This window comes from Condylura cristata, unplaced genomic scaffold (genome assembly GCF_000260355.1).
Source record: "Condylura cristata isolate star-nosed mole 26May11 unplaced genomic scaffold, ConCri1.0 scaffold00010, whole genome shotgun sequence".
Taxonomy (NCBI): domain Eukaryota; kingdom Metazoa; phylum Chordata; class Mammalia; order Eulipotyphla; family Talpidae; genus Condylura; species Condylura cristata.
The window spans coordinates 42,404,897-42,432,259 of NW_004567111.1; the positions used below are offsets into that span (position 1 = coordinate 42,404,897).

Below are 27,363 nucleotides of genomic sequence, written 5' to 3' on the forward strand. Positions count from 1 at the left end.
CAACAGATAAAGAAAGTTTTAATTTCTTTTCACATTAAACATTTTTTTTTTACCACAATCAGCTAACAGAAATTACCGTAACATTGGTCAAAATGACATAAAACTAAGGATAAATGTTCGTTATGAGAAAACCTCATTTGAAGTGAATAATGTTAGATACTATGTTTTTCATGATAAGATACAACTTATCTTGAGGAGAAAGCAAATTAATTCAGATCAAGAAGACATGCTGAGGTTTTAACAAAGAAGACAAGTTTTGCCTTGTCCAGAAGACAAAGTCTAGGACAATTTAGGTAAAAGAGGTTAGATACTAAACCAGGCAGGTTCACAGTCCCAGAATCAAGGCTTTACTTACATTACTGGACCTATGTAGCTCTCACCTTCCAGCTTTAAGTGAGCTGTTATTTTTGGCCAAGGGATTTTCAACAGTAGCCTTGGTAATGATCGATTATATTTTAACCACCAGGCAGTCCAAAGAACTATTTTAAAAGGGATAGTTGAGTTTTTTCATGTGTCTACTATTAAGGCATCTAAATTTTTGGTGTTTTCATTATATAATTTTACTGCTACTTTGTATTCTCTTTTCATTTTGCACAACAATGATATTAAATATTAAGTGACATCATTCTCTCTCTACTACTGAACAAGTTTATCCATTTTGCAAACTCTAAACTGAGGTCTTGTGAAAGGGAAATTCATAATGTTGGAACACAAAGAAAATACATTGAAACCAATAGAGAATAATTTTAACCATCATAAAAATTCAATCATAATTAATTGATAGTCTTTAACTTTGGAAAAACAGAAGAGTAATCAGAATTAAAATAGATATTAAAAAATAATTACCAGTAGTTTGTTTTACAAAAGAAGAACAGAGCCATAATTGGCTTAATTGCCCAATTAAGTAACTACCAGATGCTTTGTTTTAGTTAACACTTAACAGATTCACATTTGAGCTAGTCAACAAGCATATAAATATTTAACATCTCTTGAATATGACATTTTAGTGATAACAAAGACTACATAATTACATCCATTGTTGTGATTGCAGAAATTAACCAGTTTAAATATCAAGGCTATGTTGGAAATACTCTGAAACCAACAATAGAATATTAAACATTTTTTTAAAAGATTCCGAAATAAAAGAAGACAATTTTGACATGGATGAGACAGTGTTTAAACAACTATTGACCTAATCGACACCTTTGAAATTACCACTGAAATGCACTATATTATTTTAAAATTTAGTTTACAGAAAGAATCTATAAGTACAGGTTGAAGAAAGAAAATGTTTAGTGCTATGTACATTCATTTTAAAACTCTGCTCTATACAAATTTAATTCTGATTGGTATGAACAATATTTTCGTAGATCTACTGCATATAAAGCCTTCTCATCAAAGCATTAACAGTGAATAAAATAACCTGATTACCTTTCAACAAAGCTGACCATTTGAAACCATTTACACTTAATGTGTGTAAGGGCTGTGGACAGTTATTAAGTACAGAACATAGTGTCAGCCTGCAACTTCATTTTTATAAAGGCTAAAGTTATTTATATGGAATATTGTTCTATACACTACACGCCAATCTATATTTAAGTTCTATAGTTAGGTATCTTATAAGTTTTTTATTAAATATATTCTACACATATTTGTAATTTCATCCAGGAAGAATTTCTTCCCAGTGAAAAAATATAAAATCTCTTATATTTTTTACAGGTTTAGATGAAACTAGCTCATGCTTTAGTGCTGTGCAAATTGTTTTAGCATATCAATTTTTAAATTATTGGTACAAAACGAAAGAATGGCATCCTAAATCATGTATGCCTCAAAAAACCTGCTTTTATTTTAATATAATTGCAAGCACTAATACCAAATGCAAGCTACATAACCAAAACTAGTAGTATGGAGAATTTTTTAAACTTGAAGAATTCATCCAAACTCTTTAATGAGTAAGCATGAAAGTGGACACAGTTACAGATGAACAACAATTATGAAATAACTCAATTCGCTGATACTGAAATGCATAAAACTGAGGAGTAAGTGAGGTTTTCTACTATTTCTGCGAGATGATGAAATCTATGAGTGATTGGAATTTACCCCCCACATTAAGGCTAGGAAATGCACTCTCCCCTTTTGTGCTGTCTGAGCAAGCACTCAGTTACTGCCTGACTCAAGAGTGCACCTTCAAGGAAAAACAATTAGTCTCGTCAGCCCTCTACTGAGTGCTTTAAACAACAGGCACATTTTGTTTTTTTCATTTGTTGCAGTGAAAATAGTCACACTCAGTGTAGTATTCTGTGCCAGTGCAGCCACCAAGCGGACTTTGGTAGAATTCACCCAACATTTTAATTTCTGTTCCATTTTTTCCTCTGAAGTTCGCCCAGTAGTTAACGTCTTTGATTGCTGAGTGTCTTCCAGTATGGAATTGTACGTATGAGTATTTCTAGGTACCATAAACTATGTTACAAATTCTGCTGATGAAGAAAATAATGTCAATCTTTTATAGTGCAAACTGTGTGGAGCACTTGATTTGTTAGTTCTGGTGATGAAAATTTTTGTGGCAGCAAAATGGTTTCTGCTATGAAAGATAAACTGTTAACTTTTCCCCTGGAGATTGACTGCATTCAAAACCTAATGTATTTTAAACTGCTCACCATAAACAAAAGTACTAGAAACAAAAAAATCATAGTGAAAAATGTTCTTGGTTCTTTTTACTTTCATGACAAAAGATGACAGTGTTCATGTGGTAATTCAGTTCCATGGATTTACAGGCAGACTCTTCCTAAGGGTTTCTGAAGCTATGTTGGGTTTCTTCTGTCCCAGCAGCATGAAAGACAAAGACTACACCACATCACACTAGCGACAGTGTTTACAGGATTACACAACAATTACTCTCTCCAGTCTTTTCTCGATTCCTCTGACCTAGGAAAAATGAAAAAAGTCTTGTTTATAAAAGAAAAGGGGAGGCATCCAGGTATAATAATTTTTATGTTTACATCTTTTAAGTTCAATAAGCTATAATAATGTCCTGTTAATTTTAACCTGCTTCCAAAATGTCTGGTTATCAACTTAATAAGTTCTATTCATTAAATACAAAAACTACCTTTTCTTCACAATATCCAAGAAAAATGGAGTCATTTTTGAATGCTTGTCTCTGCGGTTCAAGAGGAAATCTCTCTAGTGCATGGCTTACCTTGAGAGTTTGGCTCTGGCAATGTCTCTCTGGCCACCAAATGCATCACTGTTGTTTTGCCAAAAGGAAGTTTTAATGCTGTGTGAAAAACAGAAGACCTTAGTTACATATACACTAACATACTGATTTCATGAGCCAGAGCTGAAACCTCTTTATAATCGATTGCTTTGTGTATGATATCCTCAACATGTTAAACTTGTTAATGAATACACATCTCTTATAAAATTAAGGTTGATTATAAAAAATAACTTTTTAACTTGGAAATTATCCTTCTCTGCTATGGCTATTAGCTTGTCATGTTATTTGAGGAATGGAATGAGAGAAAACATGTAAATGGTTAATAGAGGAGATAATCCTCAGAGGAGAAAAGGAATTAAAGTTTAAGTATGCTTTTCTAAGTTAGGGAAAAGTGTAAATTAAAAGATATTTGTTTTTAAATCTAACTGTATGTCAGTCATTTAATACAATCACTGTACTGAACAGGCCACTATCATACTAAAGCAGAAGAAGTGGCAAATAAGCAATTTTAAACTTTGCCAACCTTGTATTTTTTTAGTTAGAAAATAATTTTCTGGAAAAGCTTACTTAAAAAACCACTCTGTTTGCTAATCAAATCTTTTCTCATTCATAAGTAGTAATATTTTATTTTGAAACATTTCATACACAGAATAATAGTACACATCCAAGTATACATAAACTACTAAACAAATACAAATGCCAATTTTCATGGTAAACCTCTTTGCTATTCTGTGTATACAATTAGAAGCAGTTGGTATATCTATATTCTAGAGTAATTTTCCATAGTTATGATGTCCTAGTTTTGAAGTAAGAGTCCAAAACTTACTTCTGTTTATTATAAACATAGTAAGGTTTAAGATTATTACTTAGTAAGTAGGATCCTCCTGCTACCTGCTTTTAAAATCCTGCTTTACAGGCTAATGTTAACACACAGATTCAAAGAGTCCTAATTATCTTCATGTAATCAAGGTGAACTGCCATCATATTTAAGGTTGGTCAGTCACTAGTTGTTCTATTCTTTAAGCTCTGATGTCAAAGAATGTAACATGATGGCCCATAAATAGTATGGTTAAAAAAAAAAAAAGAGGGAGGACAGCCTTTTGTAGTTAATACCTAGGCCTGATTTAAACATTAAAATGCAACTAAAACTTTACAATATTAAAAACTTCACTACATGTACCGGAAAAACCTGACTGAATTAAAATGTGTGACACCAAGCTAGGTATCTCCCTTCCACTATCTTCTGCATCTCTCAGGTAAGCCATAACTGTATTAAAAAATACATATATAAAAAAAAAAAAAAAAAAAAAAAAAATTGCATCTCTACAACTAATCAACAAAGTGAATTTTGCGAGAATTATTTTGCCATTCCCTAAATCCCAGTGTCTTTCTTCTCAACTGTAATTCTATCAAATGACCCAGGTAAGGCTATATGGATTAAATGAAGCAATCCAAAGTGCTCAGATCAGAATTTGGCACGAAGAAAGCTTTATTCAGTAATCATTAATATGACTGTCATTTAATCATTGTTTTGTGATACAAGAAAAGTAGATCTCAGAAAACAGATATCTCAACTGAAAGTCAAATTTAGAGAAATGTTAGACAGACTTGGAAAAGGTACTGAGTACTAGATTACCACTTAAAGCCCTTTGATTAATGGGGTCTATTGTTTTAAATTTTAACTAGCAATAGCAGATATAGTTACTAACAGTATCAAAGAAATGAAGGAAGAGAGATACAGGAAGCTGCTACCTTCTACTATCACAGTCTGTACGATCTACAAGAGAGCTTTCAACCTTTACAACCTGGAATTTCAATTTAGTCTTGCTCTCACACATGCATAGAAGATGTATTTGAAAATCAGAGTCTTAGGTGACTCTTACAGTCTCTCTCTTAGGGCATCTGGGAAACATGGATGGTACTGAGCATCAAACTTGGAGCTGATTTTCTTTATCCTCCAATTACTACAGCTATTATCACACCTTTACTTTAACAGCTTGAAATCCTATGTAATTAAAAGATTGCATTTCATAAAAGGAAATCTGGGCTGCCTTTTAAGAACTTGGTATCAGCAACCTGAAACCTGAAACTTACTTTACCACAAAAGTTCAAGAATAGCAGAGAATCATTCATATAATGACTGAACCCCAGACGTGGCTGTAATCCCTACTATACTTCATGTTCACCCAATGCTTAAAGATCACCAATAACAAGGATCTCACTCTTTCCCACTGTGGGGCATTCTTTCTTCAGGCAGCATGACAATTTACATTTTTTTTCTTGCATTGGATGGAAACATGTCTACATTTGATTTCCTGCTGCTGGTCCTAACTGGAATTCATAGTATTACAACAGGGCAAGTTTCAAGCCATGCAGTCTTCTCTATATCTGCCATTCAAATATTTGAAGATAGTTGCTGTCAACTGTGTGTTATCTCCTTTGTTAACCATATTCAATATTCAAGAACATAGGAGACTAAAAAGAAAAAATGCGACAAAAAGCCCAAGTAGTTGAATGTTATTATTCAATATTTACCAAACACCCAGCTTATGCTGATCAATGTGAAAGATTAGATTTATGTTCCTAAGGCCAAAGACTGTTAATCTTTTAAAAGACTGACAGAGTCTATGGAATTGGAAGGCTCTATGCAAGGCAATAAGCGAAGGCATTAATTACTCAAAAACAAATTACCCAAAAAATAGTGGTAAAAATTTATACTTTAAAGGTAAAGAATTAATAGTTTTATGTTAACATAAATTCTGTGATCCTTAATATGAAATTGTAAGTTTGGGGCCACAAGAGAAAGATAATTAAATGACCTAGGTGGCAGTAAAAGGTTCAAGTAGATCAACAGGGATCAAAGGGAAAGGGAGTCTCAAGATTCTTCATATAGTCAACAGATTAAATTCAATCAACATTTCTTATTAGCATTACAGGAAGTTACATATGACAGACAATCAGAAAAAGACTGAAATATGATACCACCCTTAAAGAATGTACAATACAATTATGGAGCTAATAGTCAATTCTTACATGAGTTGATACATCTAACCATACAAAGAGCTATAAACAAAGAGGCAATCACTGATTTGAAATGACAGATTATCTCTTAATAGATAGCAGCAGTTTTTAGACAGCCAGTTACAATGCTGGCAGCGAACTTGGTTTTACATGTGAATTTATATCCAATATTGTAATATTAATCATTGCATCGTTTATTCCAGGCCTTATTACATAGTATTTTAATAGTGGAGTTTTATCTACTACATCAAGAAGGAAGGGATTCCACCATTTTCAACCTTGCATTTCTAATTGTTCAGCACAGTGCTGGCACAATAGAAAGGATTAGATGCTGAATAAATTAATTAAAATATTCTACCTTTAAAGGAAAACAGATTAAATGTTCATCATTAGATTTATAAAGAAAAAAATGTCAGACTATATTTAGGCAAAGATATATTAAAATAGGTCACTTCATTAAACTTCAAATTTATAATTATCAGAACATATTTGAAGTATGTGTACTAAAAGCAAACAAACCCTGCTGACTGCAGAAAATGCACCCATAAGAGGGCACTACTGAGCTGTATCTTTTGAACACATATAAAGAGCATGACAGTTAACACATTGTTTCTAATGAAGTAGACTGTTTTAAGTGCTTTGAAAATATAAACTAACCCCCCATTTTACTGATGACAACACTGGACGCATAGCAGTTAAATAGCTTGCACAAGATCACACAGCCACTAAGTATAGTAGGGGAACGATGATACAACATGGTTCTAAAATCTGTCCTTTTAGTCACTGCTATACTGTTTCTCTAGTCACTAATCTAATTTATTCTTGCATGACTGGCAATTATGTCAGTCAAACTGAAAACATCCCTTCATTGTTACAACTGAAAAACCAATTATCAAAATCTTCTCTAGCTTATGTGTCTGATTATTAAATAAAATTATATTACCTAAAAGCACAATAAAACTACATTTATAAAAAAATGAGTATGGACTCCAACCTATCACGGGGTACTACATGGTCTACATGGTCTACATTAGTCTACATGGTAGTACTACTCATCAAAGCGCTAAACTTAAACTTAACAGAACATGTACTGAAGAAGACTACAGAAAATTAACAGAATTCAGACTTTAAAATAATTTTTATAAAATCAGATATATTTAAACAAACGCATAAGGCTGCCCTGATACAGACAATCATACCATTACAAAGGTGACTATTACCTCCTAATGTGACGTTTCCATGTAGAAATCGTCCTTGATAAATAAGGCGGAGAATATTTGGACTGCTGACCTGCTCTTCTTCCCAGTCTGAAAGCAAACAGTGAACTTGTTAAGTATTATGGTATTATTGCATTGTTATAGTATTTCATATACATATTAGTTAGATAAAAGGCATCAAAGAAGACTTGGAGCTTCCTAATAATTGAAATAATGACTATTCATGCAATCATTGCAGTCTTGGTTCTTACTAGTTCTTCACTTTAAATTTTAAGAGCTGCAGAAAGACTAGTTGCTGTTTCTTAAAGAATACTGAGAGATGTAGCAAATATAGTGCTGAAGTTTAAAAATTAGAACAAATAATTTGGGAAAAACCTAAATGTAATGAAGACATAGCTGAAAATTAATATCAGCTGTTAGGAATTAACAGACAAAATTGTAATTGTCCAGTATTTCTACCTGCTAAAATTATAAATTTGTGATTAGAAACAATAGGATTAACAGATTTTTAAAGGAATATGTTGACACATAATATAACAAAAAAAGAGATCTCAATAAAACTGACAAAAATGAAAGAGAGAAGATTACAAAATAAAATGTTTACTTTGGGATAATGTTAATTTATCACTTTTTTTTCTTTTTGAGGACAACTGGTATGTATTATGAAATACAATGCTAGTTCACTTTACCCAAAAACACTCAGGAAAAATTTAAAACTATATGTATTTTAGAAAGTACAATAATCAATATGGAAGCTAGAAAAATACACAACAATATCAAAAAACAAACTGGTGTGCAGGATGGAGAACATTTCATTTTAAGGTATAACTTAGGTTATAGAAAAATAGGGGATACTAGATTTTTAGCATTTTAAGGACACCACTCTTATGACAGAGTATGAGGTTACTAAATTTCACAGCTTGTAGATAACTGATTTAAACTCTGATTTTGAGAAAGCCTTGAGAATTTCATATCATCTTTTGCAATAATTGTGTTTGTTTCTTATAGAAATGCCTGTAAGATGAAAACTGTCAGCACAAAAACTGGTTTGAAATATCTTCAAGAGATAGAAGAGAGAAGAGGTAAGTAATTTTCTTTGACTTTTATCTCCTGCCCCACTGCCCCGCTTGGCATGTCTGTGTTGCCTTCTGACTTGAAGATCCTTCTTCCAGAATAAAGATCAAATAAGCCTGATTCACCTTGAGATCAAATAAGCCTTTCTGAATCATATAGAATGTTGTAAACCATTATTACCTCAATAAAAAATAATGCAACATTAAAAGAATTATTATTTAACATAGTGCTTGCTTCTGGTCAAGAAGGGAATGTTCTACAGATAGTAAGACAAATGAAAGTAATTGTCTAATTCACAAGAAAAATTATTTTGAAAACTTAAAATAGGATTTTTTTTAAGATGCACGAAACTTGAAGTGACTGGAGAGTGAGGCGCATTCCATGCACTTCACTGTAATATGCTCTCTCATTTTCCCTCTCAGAGCCTGTGAAATTTAGAAAGACCTATAGAAAAACAACAATGCTAAAGAACAAATTTCAGCTAGTAACATATATTTAGTAGATTATTTTTGGACCACTGCCTGGTAACAGCTATGTATCTTACTATTCCACCTATTAACAATAGTTCATTAAAATGCATAAATGTACACTAAGAAAAACTAATTCCTTCTACTGATTTAATGTTTACTATACCTTTATTATATGTACCAATAGTTATTTATATTCATTGAGCTCTACTACTTTATGTAATAAGAGAATCTAGATTTTTAATTCAAAAATTTTATATAAAATAAAAAGTAAACTTTTATTAGCTGCAGACAGTATCTAAAATTGCTGAGAACTGTCAAAAAGGGAAAAACTGGGCTCAAAAACCTTTGAAAATCAGTTTTCAATACTAGCTCATTCATCTGGGAAATATTTTGGCAAAGACCCACCTTTGAATTTTACCTTTGCTTATCATTTGAATATTTAAGTCTCATAAATAAATTTTAATGTCTAAGTCAAATGATTATGAAGTTAAATATATTTTTTCATCTCAAGTTACAATATTGCCAAAATAAAATAAATTTTTGAGACTACTACTTTTAATCTTGTGTATTTTTTCCACAATATCCATAGATTTCAAAAACGTCCTTCCCTGAAGTCATAAAAATTATCTTTTAAATCACACTTAGTATAATATCACTACTCGACAGTTATTCAAGAATGCCTTTTATACTGATAGTTACCTCTCCTGGCTGGGCATGAAGAAATTAATATACTCTAAGAGCCCCAAGCTTAGCCATCTACTTCACTTTTTCTGACATTTGTTGATACCTGTTATCTTTACCTTCAAGACCTGTCCCTAGGTTATCAGTAGGAAAAAGGTCTAGTTAATGAAAGCATTTCCATAAATTAGTGTTATCTTAAACTGAGGTCTATGAACCCACAGAGACATCTTCAGAGGGTCTGAAAGTCCTCTTCAAATTTTCAAATCATATTTTCATTAGATTAATCAAACAGTAACTTAACGAGCACTAGCATTGATATTTTAGTGCTCACACTGGCATTTAGGTTTAGGATTGTACTGGTCTCAAAAGCAGTATCAAGAGGATAATAAAAGAACAAAAGTTGACTTAATACATAAATGATGGCATTTTGCTAAGACAAGGCTCAAATGACAATTTGGTACACTATATGAATGAAGATTTTGTGGTGAATCTGTAGATAGCTGGGTACTTCTACGGTAAGCAGATACAAGCATGCCAAACTCAACAGTACCATATTCACAGTCAAAGCAATGAGTTGGTATTAACAAAACAAAACAAAAACACAACTGACATTTTAATATTGTTAATTTGAACACTACTCATTTTGGAGTTATAACTGTATATCCTTTGTATATTTGTTTTAGTCTTATATCAGCTAGTAAGGATAAAAAATTTTAATTGGGTTTTAGGTTTCTATTTTTAAAAATACATATTATAGCATATTATAGTAAAAATAATTTAAGTCAGCACTAAAGAATCTACAAGAATTTCTTCCCCTAAAAGGTCTCTATATATTAATCTAAGATTAAGAAACAATGATCTAATTGATTCATTTTGTATATACTGTGTCTTTTTTGTTGAAGCAAGTCTTGTATTTTAACAGTCCAAATTGCTTTGGTTAGTGAAATCAGCTAAAATGGTCCTATCACTATGCCATAAAAGGAGTTAAGATGACTTGGGAAAAGTTCAAAGGAAAACATAAAGACTCCCTTTAGGGAAGCAAGACAAAGTTTTATTAAAGGGGGAAGAATCAGACAAAGGAAGGACTATCACATTTATCTACCAAAGGAGTCAGTTTGCCATAGATACTGGCTTGAAAATGCAAAGCATACATGCATACCTTCTTGACCCTGTGGTATTTCACTAAACTTATGATTTAGAAATTAGCTGTCAAACTCAATTTTAAACAGGTTATGTTTAGAACAGACCAAACAGAATGTATAACTTGTTCAAGAAAATTTTTATTTCCTTTTGTGTGTTGGTAAACATAGGTGTATTGATGTGAAAGTGTATGTATTAGCTTTGTGGTTTTCTTTTACAAAAATAATATTCACTTACATTTAAAGAAAGTCCAAAGAAAAAAACAGAATCTTTGCTTTACTGGCTCCTCACCATTCTCAAGGGGGGAGCTGAAGTGCAAATTCTAAGACTTGACAAGGTGATCCCTTTACCTCAAAACTTTATGCCTTGAAATATTTGTTCTTCAATATTTTATGTATTTATAACTTTTTCTAAAATGTCTGTAAAACAAGTTCAGGCATAAGGAATTAACATTACTCATTCTCAAGAAAAAAAAAAAACACTCACCCATTGGCCAATTGTCATATACATGCTTTGCAATGTCAGACGCGGAATCATTAGGAGAAAATAGGAACTCTTTCGTTTTGCCGCTTACCAAGATGAGGCGCAAATTTATCTGGAAAAGACAGTGATTCTTTTAATATCAATCTTGAATTACTTAAAAGTAAAAAATAACTCAGATGTTCATTTCAATCACATTCTGAAAAAACAGAAAACTCTAGTTTCTCTTCAGATCGTATAAATCTTTCACCTTTTACTAAAATAACAGCAATGCCAGTTCCTCATTTTTATTTACTTAAATATTTGTCATAATACATGAACAAAGGAAAACCAAAATTCATCATGCTTTTAAATTTAACTACAACAATGTTCAAGAAGTGAATATCTGCAAACTATTATTATTACTATAGAATATATATTTTTCATTGAAAACTAGTAAAAGTGACTGCAGAGCTTGTCATTAAACAGGAAAAAATTGGTAACTTATTGTATAAAACAATAAATTATATTAAATTTTTTCCCTAAAAAATGACTCAAAAAATTAACCAGAAACTATAATTTTAAATAACTTGGTTAGGATTAATAAAGGAGTCAACAATAGTAATTATTTTAGTTCAATTGTTTGATCATTTATTTCTTGGGATCGTGAAGAGGAGATATGTGTGAAAAAAGGACACAGGGTATATCTTTACCATTGGTGAAAAACTTAGGTGGATATTAAAATTAAAAATTTAATTACTGGATTTATTTCTCCGTATCAGTCTACATTTTCTTATACCACTCTTAAAACACTTTCCAAAGAGTGTTTTTTTCAATTTTATGATTATTCATAATTGAATTAATGTTATTTTTTTTAAACCATGATATGTATTCATTTCCCTGTAAGTCACAGAAATATAAATGTGGCTTTCTATACTCCTGGGCCTCTATTAAGACCTAAGACTTTCCTAAAAATTGGCTCTACTCTGGAGCTGAGCCTCAGCAATTTGGCCTCACTTCTTTGTGTATCAAGAATGTGAATATCATTGTACCAGCTTGAATTGTGCCAGACTGTAGGTTACCCAAGTTTATGCTTTCCTCTTCAGTTACACACACAGATATGCACAGGTACGCACAGACAAAGATACATACACTTTGCTTATTAAAAAAATATCAGAAAATCTTTAAGATGACAAAGCCCATAATAACTAAATTGCTGCCTATTATAGCACTGTTATACTATCAGGTCATATTGGCCATGGCCAATGCTACCTCCAGTGCTGCAACACTTTGGAACTGTGCTAGAGTTATGAAATATTTTCCCAACAAATGTGCTATACACAAGAATTCTGTGTCCTATGGCATATAACTGGATTCCACACTAGATAAGGACTTTATATTAGGAAATATATTTTAACTGCCCTTATATTATATCTCAGTAAAGTTTTGTTTTTAAAAAAAAGGAAATCTGGGGCCCTCCCAGGTGGTGCAGCTGGTTAAAGCACAGCACTACAATGCTAAAAGAAGCCACTTCATGAGTTTAATCCCTGGCGAGGGCTGTGTTCCCACATGGCGCGCCAGACCTCCCGCCCGCTGCCCCCCTCAGCAGTGGATTTCATCGATCTGCCTGTTCTGCACCCCATTCTTTCTCTGGTGAATCCTCTCACCGTCCCTGTACCTCTGGCCTGCACCCCAGTTCTGTATGCATAAATAAATAAATCTTTAGGGAAAAAAAAATCTGTATTTCAGGTGACAAGTCCTTTCAATATGTTCAGTAATAATTTCTTGCTGCCTTTCCTAACTAGAATTCCTACCAAAATTAAGAATGAAGAGTTTAATAAAGAAAAAGATCTTATGAAATCACACTGCTATAAAGAGTATAATCCAGAAACGCAGTAAGCTCCAGCAGAACAAAGTTCAAAGAGTAGTGTGCAAGAATAACTACATTGTAAGAAAGTACCATCTTATTTTCTGTAACAAGTAAGTAATGAATGACTGGTAAGCAAGGAACCTTACACTTATACAATAAAATATTAGTTTTCACAGATATATTACTTTTTCATGGATGTCTCTTTTAATATTGATACTTATTATGCTATGAACAGATCTGGAATCTTTTAATGACTTCAAACTACTGTACAAGGGTCCTTCAGTCATTAATTGCCCAAGAAAGCATGCGCCTTCATAATGGTTCAGTCATATGTGCTTGTTTAACCAGAAATAAAAATAATTAAATTGAAGCTTCCTAAGAGTTACGTGTTAGGAACCTACTATTTCTTGAAATCATCTTTTAGAATTCATTTCTACTGAGTTTTCATTCAAGTTATATATTTAAAAATAACAGACAAAAAAATTTAATTCTTGGAAGCTATAAAGGTGTCACCAAAGCATATGTTAGATTTTCCTTAAAAGTTTTTTCTATAGAAATGGAAAAATAAACAACACATCTTTACCATGGAAATATGCAATCACTAAAAAGAATTACAGACCTGTAAGATTTTACATGATAACACATCAACACAATTGATAAGTGTATCAAAGGAACACACACCTCCCATTCCATGCTGCAAATTTCTCAACATTTCCTGTTTTAAAACGGATACATACTTTATCTCCATAAAGTGGTATTTCATTTTCATACATCAAAATCAATGGTTTATGAATTTATATTCTGTCTAGAGATCCAGAATATTGGAAACCTTTGGCCTCTAAGTATATTTGACATGAGTAGAGAATATTTTTTAAAATGTACACAGATTGACCCTCCCTGGTGGCGCAGCGGGTTAAAGCACAGCACTAAGAAGCTTAAGCCACTTCCGCATGAGTTCGATCCCCGCCTGCCCCGGAGGTGACCACATGGCGAGGCAGACCTCTCCTGACCCGCCCGCTGATCCCCTCAGCAGTGTGCTTCTTCGATCTGCCTGTTCTGCTTCCCACTCTGTCCCTGGTGAATCTTCTCACCCTCCGCATCTCTGGCCTGTACCCCAGTTCTGTATGCACAAATAAATAAATCTTTAAAAAAAAAAAACATTACATTGAAATAATTACTTAAGATAAAAAGGAGATTATAAGTCAACTGAATTATTTTAAGTTAATGAATGAATTTGAAAAAGGATAAACACTTTTTTCTAAAGTTATAGATTCTATATTACAATTTTTGTTTACTGTATATGAAAGAAACTTGGGCTGTTTGTTTTTCTACCATCGTAGTGGTTTAAAACAAAGCAAACAATTACAGTGTTAAGATATGGTAATCATATGTATTACAAAAACTTTAGTCATTTATTTATTCAAACATTTTCTGAAACAAATGGCATGTGTGGTGCCTAGCTTAGAAAAGATTTAATATTAAGTCCATTGAGAATTTCATAAATTCGAAGCTATGAAAGAGACACACAAACATAATTATAGAGGAGGGGCAGCCAGGATATAAAACTGTGCATGATCAGTAAATGCTTGCTGCATGATTTGTAAAAATAAGAGAAAGAAGAGCCTGTGAGTCTTAAGATTCCAGAGCAGGGTAGTGTGAGTGAATAAAGAAGTAAAAATGCTAACAGTTTGTATTTATTGTGTGAATTACTGTATTTCAGGTTCAGAGCACTTAATTACTTTACCTAGTCCTGTCTCTTGAGCAGATGTTACAACCCCTACTTTAGAGCTGTGAGAATGAGTTTAGAGACTTTAGTGTGTGGGTAGCTGAGATCTGAACCCATGTGCACTGACAATACAATACCTGCTGTTCACCAACAGTGAAGCAGGTGACCCAGTAAATTCCTTACCATGGTCTCCATGGCCTGCCTTATTATACTCCATCATCATCAGTGAACTCTTGCCCTCATTGTGCTCCGACCACAGGGTTCTTCTTTCAGTTCCTCAAAGCCGTCACATTCATACTTGCCCTCAAGATCTTTACACAGGCTGTTTGGATGCTTGGTGCCCACACTCCTTACCCTAATCCACATTCACTCTGCCTTATATATGTTTAAGAAAGACAATATAAATAAATTTCCCTGAGCCTAATCATGATGAAATAATGAAACTAAATTTCTGGGGGGGGGGGGAAGAGCAGGGAAACAATTTCATAACAGACATGTAGAAGCCAAAAAAGCATTCCTATTCCCTACTGGAATGGAAAAGCAATCTTATTTGTGAAGAAGTTATATAAGACATCCATGAAAACAGATTTTAACCTTTATGAAAATACATCTGAATTCTTCTCTATGCCTTTACTAATACACTGAAATTTATCAGTTGAAACTATGGCACCTTTTTCTAGTCTTTTTATGACTTAGCCTGATTCAAATATGTATGAAATATTAAATCTTTACAGTTAGAAACTCCATGGGACTTTATTTTATTTTTTTCAAAGACTTATTTATTTCTGTATACAGAACTGGGGTACAGGCCAGAGGTGCAGGGACGGTGAGAGGATTCACCAGAGACACAGAGACAGAGTGGGGAGCAAAACAGGCAGATAGATGAAGTACACTGCTGAGGGGAACAGCGGGTGCATCAGGAGAGGTCTGCGGTGCCATGTGATCACCTCCGGGACAGGCGGGAATGGAACTCATGCGGAAATGGCTTAAGCTTCTTAGTGCAGTGCTTTAACCTGCCACGCCACCAGGGAGAGACTGGGATGCTATTTTTAAGATTTATTTGTGCATTCAGAACTGGGTACAGGCCAGAGATGCAGGGACAGTGAGAGGACCCACCAGAGGCAAAGTGGAGAGCAGAACTGCTAGATGGACAAAGTACACTGCTGAGGGGGGCAGCGGGCCAGTCAGGAGAGGCCAGTCTGCCTCACCATGTGGGTCATTTCCGGGGCAGGGATCAAACTCCTGCTAAAACAACTGTGGCTAGCTTCACAGAGCTGTGATTAACCCATTGTGCCACCAGGGAAGGCCACCATAGGATTTTTAAATTGCAAAAATACCTACTGTAAACAATAGATAAAGGGGAGAGGTAGAAAACTACCTGGCTTAAGTTCCCAATATCTCATTTCACTTGGGAATGTGTATTTCCAGAACATTTAGCGCATTGTAAAATGAAGATGGAGGACTACATTCCAAATCAATGTTTAATGTTTTTTTTTTTAATTATCCGAACCCATCAACTATTACTAAATTATTTTTTAAAGATTTATTTATTTATGCATACAAGAACTGGGGTACAGGCCAGAAATGCAGGGGGTGAGAGGATTCACCACAGATAGTGGGGAGTATAACAGGCAGATGTACTGAAATACACTGCCAAGGGGAGCAGTGGGTGGGTCAGGAGAGGTCTGCCATACCATGTGGGTCATCTCCCTGGTTGGGGATTGAAATAGTGTTGCAGTGGCTGCAATAGCTTCATGGTGCTGTGGTTTAACCTGTTGCACCACCAGAGGGTGCCCCACTAAATTATTTTTTAAGCACTGAACATAAAATAAGAAGGTTCTGGGCTATAATAACTTAGCAAACCTACTTGGTTTCTATATTGTTCTTTTCTTCCTTATCAGTGAGTAAACAAAGAAAAACCTGGGCTCATAGAAGCATATTTAAGAATCAAATAATACAGGTTCAAATTTTATAGAAAATTTAGTTCCTACCACATAGTAAGTGCCTAATTAAGTATTTACCATTAACATTACTTATAGTCATTGTCAGTTAGTAAATAACAATACATAGCCATATAGCATGCATTCTTTAAGGATTTTATAAAGCACTTTTACTTTTAAATAAGTTTGGGGAACTCTAAGTTAAAATTCCACAAGACTAAGTAACACATATTCTTGAGAAACCTTATTAGAAGTTATTTTTCAAGTTCCAAATTCTGTGAACTTAGAAAGCATATTCGTTTTGAAGTTAAATCATGGACTGTATCACTTTAAAACCTAACTGTAAGCTTTTCTTTTAAAACTTCACACAGGACAAAAACTAGCTGCTTAAAACTAGATTTTAATATGCAAAACAATAACTTCCTAGACATACTATCAACTAAATAGCAGATCAGAATGAAATCAAAGTACGCTTGCTGGGTACTGAGTTTGTCTCTAGGGAAACCATTGTTTTGAGGAGGAGTTTTAGATCTTATGGTTCAGTTAATAAAGAACAACATTTCAGTATAACTGTTTCTGCCAACCAAGAACTGAAGATGTTGATAGAAAAGGAACTTGCAAAAAGATAATCTAAGAGAGAGTAGTAGTTTTACATATTAACAATATATTAATATATTTATGTATTGACATTTGCATGTATTTCAGGAAGATGACAATTCTTCTTTGCTATCAACCTACCATTAGTGGAAATATGATGGCACAATTTTACTGGTTAAGACCTTGAAATTGTGGGAAAGCAACTCTTTACTGAATACCAACTTGGTACCGTATTATCTCATTTGAATACTTCTAGCACACACGGTATCTTGACATCTGTTATATACAGTACTTTCCTGCTCTCCAGAATCCTGCTGCTCCGAGAAATCCAGGTACTACGTATGACGATTATTTACATGTTGATCCTTTTCTTGTCTTTGCCATTGTTTGAGGCTTCCACCATAGTCCCCTTGAAGTAAAGCAGTGTTTGCCTTTTGTGCAGGTGTCAAGTCCCAGATTCTCTCCCTCCCAATCCTCTCCTATTATCAAATCTCAGTACTAACTTAAATACAATGGTCTGCACAATACTCTTCATCATTTATCTTTTAAGATGGGAAGGAATCAATTTATTGAGTTTATAGAAAGTAAATAGATGAGGGGAGAAGACTAGTTAGTTGTAGAGGCAAAGCAGAAAAGGAAACCAGATTTTCTCTCCCCTAGGTTATAGCTTGTTTCAGTATACTTAAATATCTCCTCAAATCACCTTCTCACTCTCTCTGTCTTTTAAATATTCAGATTTATGTCTTACTCAAGTAGTCACTCCAGATGGCTTGCTTTTTCTCTCAGGATTCATCCAACTTTTGAGGTGAAATACTTATAATCTGCTATACATTAACTGAAAACTAATCCTGCATTTCTCTGAATGCTGGAATTTCTAAGAAATGTAAGTAAATGTTAAGAGAAAAAGAGTTTTTATTTACTGTTAAAAATAAAACCTTGTTAAAAATTCAAATGACATCATCTGCCCAGAACTGGGGTAAGGGAGAATGGGGGTTATTTTTTAATGGGTATAAAGTTGCAGTTTTGCTAGATGAAAAGGGGTTCTATAGCTGGCTGGTAATGATAGTTTCACAACAGTATGACTATCTTTAGTATCACTTAAATGTATGCTCAAAAAACGGTCATAATGGTAAATATTGTGTTATTTTCTTATAATCTAAAACCAAAAATATTTACAAAAAATCTATACAAATATTTTTACTGCAGGACTTCTCAGAATCTTTTATATGCCTAAATGAAAATTTGTGAATCTCTGGGGGAACAAGGAACTCAGTGTTCATGCTTATTTTACTTTCAGCTAATACTTCAAAAGGTGGAGCACATGAATATTTGTAAAACAACTGGCTAGATGCTGAAGAACACACAAAGATGACCAGAATACAATCACTACTAACTCTACAGGACTTCACGTTTGCTATAGAGCATTCAAGCACCTCAGGAGGTAGTGGGGAACACAAGTAGTCACTGAAAATCAAATTTGCTTAGTGATTTTCAAATTTGTTGGGATGTGTATTAATGTGGAATATGATTTGCTTATAATGGAAAAAAATAGTCGTCAATCTGAAGGCATGGTATTTTATCATAAAAATGATAAAATTATTAAAATCAGCTATTGTTAGAGGATATAAGTGACTTCCCTCATTACAGCATTTTACTGTGAACTGTATATCTGTTTCATTGTTAAATGAAAATTCTCATAAGAGGGACACTTAAAACACACACTTCAATAAGTTTATTTTTCCCAGATTCTTTTAAGAAAATACAAGGATAATGGTTTAGATGTGATACTACAGCTATGGCTACAAGACAGCAATTTTAACATGTGCCTTTTCCCTTTGAAAGTGAAGCTAACAGTTCCCTGAGGAATTGTTCTAACAACTGTTCTAGCTCTATATCATATGATTAAGATTGAATAGAAAAGGCATGTTATGTAGAAATAACAATTTATTATATATACAAAATAATGAACAAAGGAAACACAGACATTTAGTAATGACCAAGTTATTCCCTATCAGTCACACTTTATATTTGAATCAAGAGAGGTGGAACACACTACCTTCATTTTCTCAATACTAACTCTTTTTAACTCCTTATAAATCAGTATCTGTTGAAGTCACACTGCTGAACCTTACTCTTAAAGATCATTTATGACCATATAATAAAAACATCAAGTAAATTCTTCCAATTTCTCACCTTTCTTATTCTCTATATAACATATAACACAGTTCAATTTCCTCCTTTCTTCCTGCCCCTAGTCTCCAGAAAGTATTCTGGGGGAGAAAAGTGTTCAACAATCAAATCTACAAAACCTTACTTCATATATTCCCTTCTTGAAGATTTGCCATGTACATTACCAATTTAAAAGCCTAGAGAATTCTTGCAGTGAACAACACAAATTTGTTTGACACAACCGTAGTATTTCAACTGAACCAATTTTCTTTGCCATTTACCTGTTACCACTCCACAGATCTAGTATTTGGTAAAATATAGTTAGGGGAAACTATTCCTAATTCCTTGATTCTCTCTTTAAGTTGTTCTTTTTCCTCTTGTGCACGAAATGTGGAATTGCTAAGGTTTCCTTATCAATGTTTCCCTCCCCCTCCTACATTCTATCCTTGAGATCTCATCCACACCCAAGGCTTCAAGCTGTCTATTTGGAACATTTTCACACTAATTTTTCAAGGAGTACCACTTTCATTTCTCTAACTACCAGTTGACTATTTCTAATTGAATAGCCTTCTGTCCCTTCAAAACTGGTTTGTTTAGATTTGAAGTTAATTCTTCCTAAATAAGAGGAGTCCCTTCTGACTTATTTATATATGTTAAATTCTCCTTGTTTCCCAGTGACTTGGACCTGAGCAGTCACAGTTATTATTTTCTCAGAATTCCCCTCATTCAGATGCAAAATTCTTTCAAATTTTCCTTCTACTCTATCTTCCCCAAATCCATACTGCACATTTGCAAACAATTTAAACAGTTAAAACTTTGCTAGTGTGTTATTGTTAGAAAATATGTACTCATCACTTACAGGATACACTATTCTGAGTAAGTATTCATGAATAATCAAAGTACTACTCTCAAGTTGTAGATGGTAAACTGGGACATTGAGGCTAAGTAATATAGTTCATAATCAAATTTCTCAGTCTAATCCAGCTACTATTGCTATTTCCTCCAACCAAATTTTTAATTCAGTCAAATTGGTATATTCATTACAAATCCTATCCTGGTAAGACTCACACAAGTGACTTTCTGATTTCCTCTCATTCAGGTCTAATCTCTCCTAGGAAGCCTAGACTCAACATTCATTCCTCCTTCAGAATTTCTACCCACAATCACAAATATAAAGAATCCACAATTTGCTTTATATTTGTCTCAGTTATTATGAGACTTCTGAGATACTCTCAAAAGTATTTCAATGTAAACAATAAATAAGATAGAGTTTTTGTATACATTTTGACTTTCCATTTCAATCATGGCTCTAGAGGGCAAAAAAAAAATCAACCTTAAAACTTTTAATAATTTTCTTCTTTTAGAAGTTGCTATCAACTTCGGAATTACAATCAACAAGCACAGTTTTTCAGGTGTGTGGGAACAGAACAATTTGGGGAGTGAGGGGCCTTTGGGCCTGTTTTGTTTTCTATCTGAATACTGCTTTTAGATCAAAAGCTCAACTCAGTTATTGTGTCTGAAAAAACACAGGTACCTAGTACATTGGAAAATGAATGAATAATGCAGCAAAATATCCCAGACTGTATATAGCTAATATTCCTAAAATGTTTCAATTATTTACATGTAACAAGACACTTTGAGTATAATAATAGGAAGTGGTTTTAACAATAATTACCAAGAAGAAAGGTTTTCTGGAATTTTTTACTGTTATACACAGGTGAAGACAGAGTCACTAATTCCACACAATAATCATGTACTATTAGCACTGAAGTAATTACAGAGATAATGAAAATGACGCTCTTAAGAGGAGAAAATAGACATTTAAAAAAATTGTCCCAATCTTTAATATATTTTTTTCAGTCAACTCATGATTCAAAAGTGCTAGCAAGCTCTCTCCTATTTAAGAAGAATGCATTCTGTCTATGAAGAAAACAATTGTTTCACACTGTCTGTGCTTTGCAGTCTTATTCAGCTTGCACAGACAATTTGCATCAACCTGTGACCAGTGACATTGTCACTTAGTGGTGTCCCAGGTAGCCATGACCTCATGTGCTCTTAATACTAAGGTTTTCATGCAATGTTTTTGGAATACTTATGAATTATCACTTGAATCCAATTATATTTTATTAGCCATTATTAAATTTTAAAATACTAATAAACAGCATTATCAGTTTACTTAGGATTGGTATCACAAATTACTCAGCAGCAGAACTCTTCACAGTAAGCAGGGAATGTGATAAATGCATCAATATCAGCCTGTAATATTAAATATGACTACTAGTAAAATACAGAATAAAATTCTGTATCTATGCAGAATATACTATCCCAGCTAAGAATGTTAATTAACATAATCATGTATTGAGTGCTCCTCATTGGCAGGGAAGCATTTTACTATTAATCATTTTTTAATCTGAATGTTCACAAATACAGTTAATACAGAATGCAAATCCAGCAAAAAACCAAACATTTAGTATCACAGCAGAGACAACAAAAGCAATGGCAATGAATAGAAATAAAATAGGAAAGGGGGGGGGGGAGGAAATACAGAGAAGTAAAACTAAAAGAAAAAATTTACAAAGAAACAGGGTAAAGACAGATGAACTCCTGGGAAGTAGTAAATGACTACCATACAGCAAAAGGAAAAGCATTTATAAAAAGGAAAAGTGGTTACGAACAGGTTAGACACTTACTCAAAGACATGTGAAGAGAGCACAACGCATTCTCATCAGAGGGACAATCCAAGAACCAAAGGACTTCTGGCACTGAGCTTAATTAAAAAAGTTTAAAACTCGTATTTTTTTAAATTTAGAAATTCAGGTTCAGAATTAAAGAAAAACTGTGTAAAGTTATAAATAATAGTGAGAAATCCAAATAAATCAATGTAGATCACTAAATAAGACGATCCTATGACTTGAACTATATATATATGCCAAGCAATGTTTTGTTTAGTTCATCAATAGCTTTACTTATATCTATTAAACACAATCCACAAAAATATCTGAGGAATTTCAGAAGTTGCTAACATATCAATAACTCAAAGTAGCTAATTATCACAATACAAATAAATATAAAAGTTTGGGAAAGATATTGAGTTTCTAGACTTCTCACTACAAGAACAATGATAATGGTCCCATTATACTCACTTCTTACATTAGATTTTCTTTAATTTTCAGAATATTCAGTGTTAATATTCAAACACTCACCAATCCCTACTGATCGTCCTTACCCTTATCTTCAAAGTTTTAGAAAGTAGGGCGGTGGCATAAAAGTTGTCTCCTTATGGAATAAAATATAATTCTCCCACCCCCTAATCCTCCCAGTTTTCTACAAAAGCAATTCAACATGCTAAGAGAATATCTTTAATAGCACCTGACACACATATACACACACATACACTGATTTTTCTAGCCAAACTTAGTTATCCTTCTTAGGTGAAAATCAGGCACCAAAGTAAAGGTCAAATCTTATTTAGAGAACATAGTAATGACTCCAAATTTAAAAGAAGATATGAAAAGGGGCCTCCCTGGTGGCGCAGCAGATTAAAGCACAGCACTGAGAAGCTAAAGCCATTTCAGCATGAGTTTGATCACCAGTCCCAGAGATGATCCATATGGCGCAACAGATCTCTCCTGACCCACCCATCGCTCCTCTCAGCAATATATTTCATCTGTCTGCCTGTTCTGCTCCCTGTTCTGTCTCTGGTGAATCCTCTCACTGCCCCTCCACCTCTGGCCTGCACCCCAATTCTGTATGCATAAATAATCTTTAAAAAAAAAAAAGATATGAAGAATACTGATTCAACAAGAGACGGTGATAGTGGATATGGTTTTAAAGGTATTTGATCACAATTATTTCCCACAGTTACTCAGATTTTATTAATTTTTCTCCAGCCATGTTTATTGTATCTATTCCCTCTTCCCCATCTTCTGTCAACATATGAGTTTAAACCTTTATTATCAGTTAAGTAATCTACTAACTGGTACTCTGGAGATGCTGTGCCCCCCTCTTAAGCATTTTGCTTTAGTCAATAGTCCATGCAACAAATAATTATTGAGCTCTTATGGGCCTACCATGTAAATGCTTATCTAGTCAAAATTTATGAGGAGGTAAAGTTCAATTTGTGCTCCTGAAAACTGAACTGGCTATGCATTTGATTATGATTTCTTACAGCATTTGTGGGCAATAATTAATGCATGAAGACTACATAAAAACAAAGAATTCTACCCAAACTTAGTTATGAATGATGCATATTGAGACCAAAATATTTTTATCTTGGTAGTCCTAAATGATAAGGTGGCAAACATTCATTTCACATTCAAGTATTCAAACAACTTATTCAGGAATGGAGTCAGTGATTTTGATCCCATATAATTATGCAAAAGCTTTTATGTGCCTAGGACGCCTCTGAGCAACAACTCTACTATTAATGGCTTTAATCTCACAAATACTAAATAATTTGGTTCCTAACCAATTCTAAATTCTATACTTTCATGTTCTAAGGTTTCATTTGTAAATACCTTACCTATAATCTGGACTACATTTTCTGTAGAAAAGGGCTATATACAGCAGTTCCCAAAAGTCCTAAGAGTCTACCTGCTCTAACAGTGTACCTATACCTATCATAAGAGAAAAGCAGCTACATTATTAATAACTACAAACTCATATAACTCCATTTGTTCTAGGTGTCTTTTTAGGTATTTTACATATGTTGACTTACTTAATCTCACAACAAAATACTATGCCTATCTTTACAGATAAGGAAACTTATTTAAAGCAGGGATTTAAAACCAACCCAAGGTTCAACAGTTAAGAAGCAGCACAGCCAGACTTCCATCTAAATCTGGGTTCACAGTCTGTGCTTTTAGTCCCTAGGTTGAATTATCTATTCAAAAATTTTAGTTAGTTTGTTTCTAGTTTAGTATCCAAGTTTTCTATATCTTTGCTTTTAAGAACTGAATTACTCTGAATCCGAATCTAACTGAGTTTCTAGATTTCAATACCAATTTATAGAAGAACTAAGGAAAAAATGACACTATGAAAAAATAAAAACCAAATCTCAAAGACAGTACATTTGACAGTTTCATCAACAAATCAATGGTGTAAGAGAAAGAATGGGGTTTAAAGGGGACTAAGAGTAGTTAAGTAATCAAATTAAATATGCAAATCTTTTAGCTCTTCATTTACATAAACTTAAATAAATCAGGGAAACTGAATATGGAGATTTTTATTAAGGAATTACTGTGATAATGAAGTCCTCATTATATATGTACTTATATATACACCAACACATAGAAAAACACATACACATATATACACACATTTTTTTTTTATCTATTAGGAGTGCATACCTAAGGATTTAAGGAAGGAAATGATAATATATCTGCAATTTGTTAATAAGCACTCCATTAAAACATATGTTGGGAAGGAGGGGGCCTGCCTGGTAGCCTAAGGGTCTCAGTGCTATCACATGTGGCTGGAGTTTAATCCTTGGCCACTTAGCTAACCCACATAATGGTGTAGCAGACCTCTCCTGTCTAACCCTGTGCTCCCCTCAACAGTGTATTTGAATCAATCCACCTGTCCTGTGCACCACTCTATCTCTGGTGAATCCTCTCACCCTCTCACCTCTGGCTTACAACCCAGTTCTATGCAAAAAATCTTGAAGAAAATAAATCCCTGAGCAGTAAAATTGAATTTAAGTCATATTTTACTTACTTCTAAATGAGACATATGACCCATGCCAGAAAATGATAAAATATATCAAATTTGGATATACAAATACATACAAGTCGCTTATCTTTATAGTCAACAATTACAATAAAGCATGAAAAAACATTCAAAATAATCAAAGATTTGTTTGCTATGAATGGTGCCCCTATGTTGGGTAGGACAAGGTGAACAATATATGTTGAAACACTGGCCTTTAGATTCAAGTTTACTCAATGTATACATAATGTAATTTTTCTGTCTACTAAATCTGCAATCCTTACTTAAGTAGTCACACTGATTAGATTTGGTAATTATGCTAACCTTAAAGTGTGTAATATCTTCCCATATAACTGCACAAAAACTTTGAATTTGATATAATATGCATCTTTTCATATATTTCCTACCTTTTAGGGTCCCAATTCTGTTAGGTGATATTATAATCAATGATTTAATCTTGGCTCTTCTCTCATGACTGGGTCTGAATTCTGATCACAACAGGTAAGGCCATTCTACTAAGAGGTATTATTTACTTATCCTTTCAGCATTTTCATTAGGGACTATATTCAATTCAACAACTATTCCCTTACATCCCCAGGGTTTCATATTTTAGATTTTGGGAAATGTGAGGAACATTTTACCAAAAATTCAAGGGCAAGAGGTACCTGTCATGTAAAAAGAACACAGTTTCTTACATGTCTCTCGTCTTTAACCATTGACATTTCAATTATATTGTCATGGGATAATAAGCAATTAATGTATTTATAAATTATTTACAAGTTAATTAGTAAAAATGGCTTGTGAAAATACACATCACTGAACAGGCTTTCAAGAAAAAAAATTTTGTTTTGTTGGATTGTCCCTCCATCAAAACATTTCTTTGGGTCAAAAAAGAAGAAAGGAATTAAGTGCTAGATGCTCTGCTTCACTGTGAAAGAGCTGTAACACAACTAAGGAAAAAGCCTTAGTTGGTGAGTAATATTTGAAAGTACAGGGAAAAAAAATCTTAAAATTATAGGAATGCAATGTCTGTATAGGATGTGTTCATTTAGATGTGGTTATCTGATGAACACCCCAAACCTTCTTTAAGGTCTCTTAACAACATCTTATGTCCACTGGCCAGCACTATGTTGGCAAGAATGTCACCCACACTGGCATTCCCTAATATATTTTTACAGTCTAAACATTTTCAAATTTATAATTTCATTTATATTATATACATGTGGAATTTACCTTATATAATGCTTAATTTACATGTAATGGCAATTACAAAGATCAAATAAAATATGAAAATTTATTATAAATTCTAAGATTTTAAACTGCGGCTAGTATCACTTTTATATATAAAGACAAAACTAATGTCAATCAATGTCGCCCTTTTCTGGTCTTGCTTAATATTTTCCTACTTATATATGAGCTTTACCATACATTTAGACCTTTAAAATGCCTTCAGTATTAAACATGTAAATTACATTTCCTCAACAAAGTTGTAAACTCTTCAAGGACAGGAATCACAACGCCTTCCTTCTGTTCCTTGTGTCCTCACTCCCTCCTACTTCTTTTACCATTAGTGAGTTTTTTACAGAGTGGGTATTTGCAGAACTTATTAAACCTCCTTAATGAAGGCATGCTACAAGTATTGAACCAGCTGATCATCCTCCCTAAAGTGCGTCAATAAAATCATCAGGGGGCCATTAGAGAGGAAGAGAAAAATACCATGATTACCATGATCACTGATGCAGTCTCTAACAAGCCATAGCAACCATCGGGTAACCCTAAAAAGAGGGTTACAGTTCATATGCTTACTAACAACCCTTATTCCAAAGATTTAAGGTTCTTGGAACATCTGTAGTGATTCTACAAAATTTTCAATCTTAGACTATTATTATTTTGATAAATTAAACCTGAATAAGGTAACCTGATGTATGTATAATCAAAACTATATGGAAAACAAAAATTGCTGTGTGTCTGTACTATGCTGCATGCAGCACAGCTACTATACAAAATATGTATGTGTTGCTTCTCAAATGTAAGTATTCATTAAACTTTTATTGTAGTAAACAACAATATTGACATTAG

At 33.4% G+C, this 27,363-nt stretch overlaps 1 protein-coding gene across 1 annotated transcript in view; it reads right to left on the reverse strand.

The window, feature by feature from the left end:
• UBL3 (ubiquitin-like 3) overlaps positions 1–27,363 on the reverse strand; it is a 61,135-nt gene continuing 33,772 nt past the window's right edge. Inside the window, exons 2-5 of the mRNA XM_004680178.2 lie at positions 11,304–11,412; positions 7,456–7,542; positions 3,197–3,274; positions 1–2,925 (exon numbers count right to left, since the gene is read on the reverse strand). Coding sequence (XP_004680235.1) covers positions 2,873–2,925; positions 3,197–3,274; positions 7,456–7,542; positions 11,304–11,412 — 327 coding nt within the window. The 3' untranslated portion in view covers positions 1–2,872. The remainder of the gene's footprint in view (positions 2,926–3,196; positions 3,275–7,455; positions 7,543–11,303; positions 11,413–27,363) is intronic.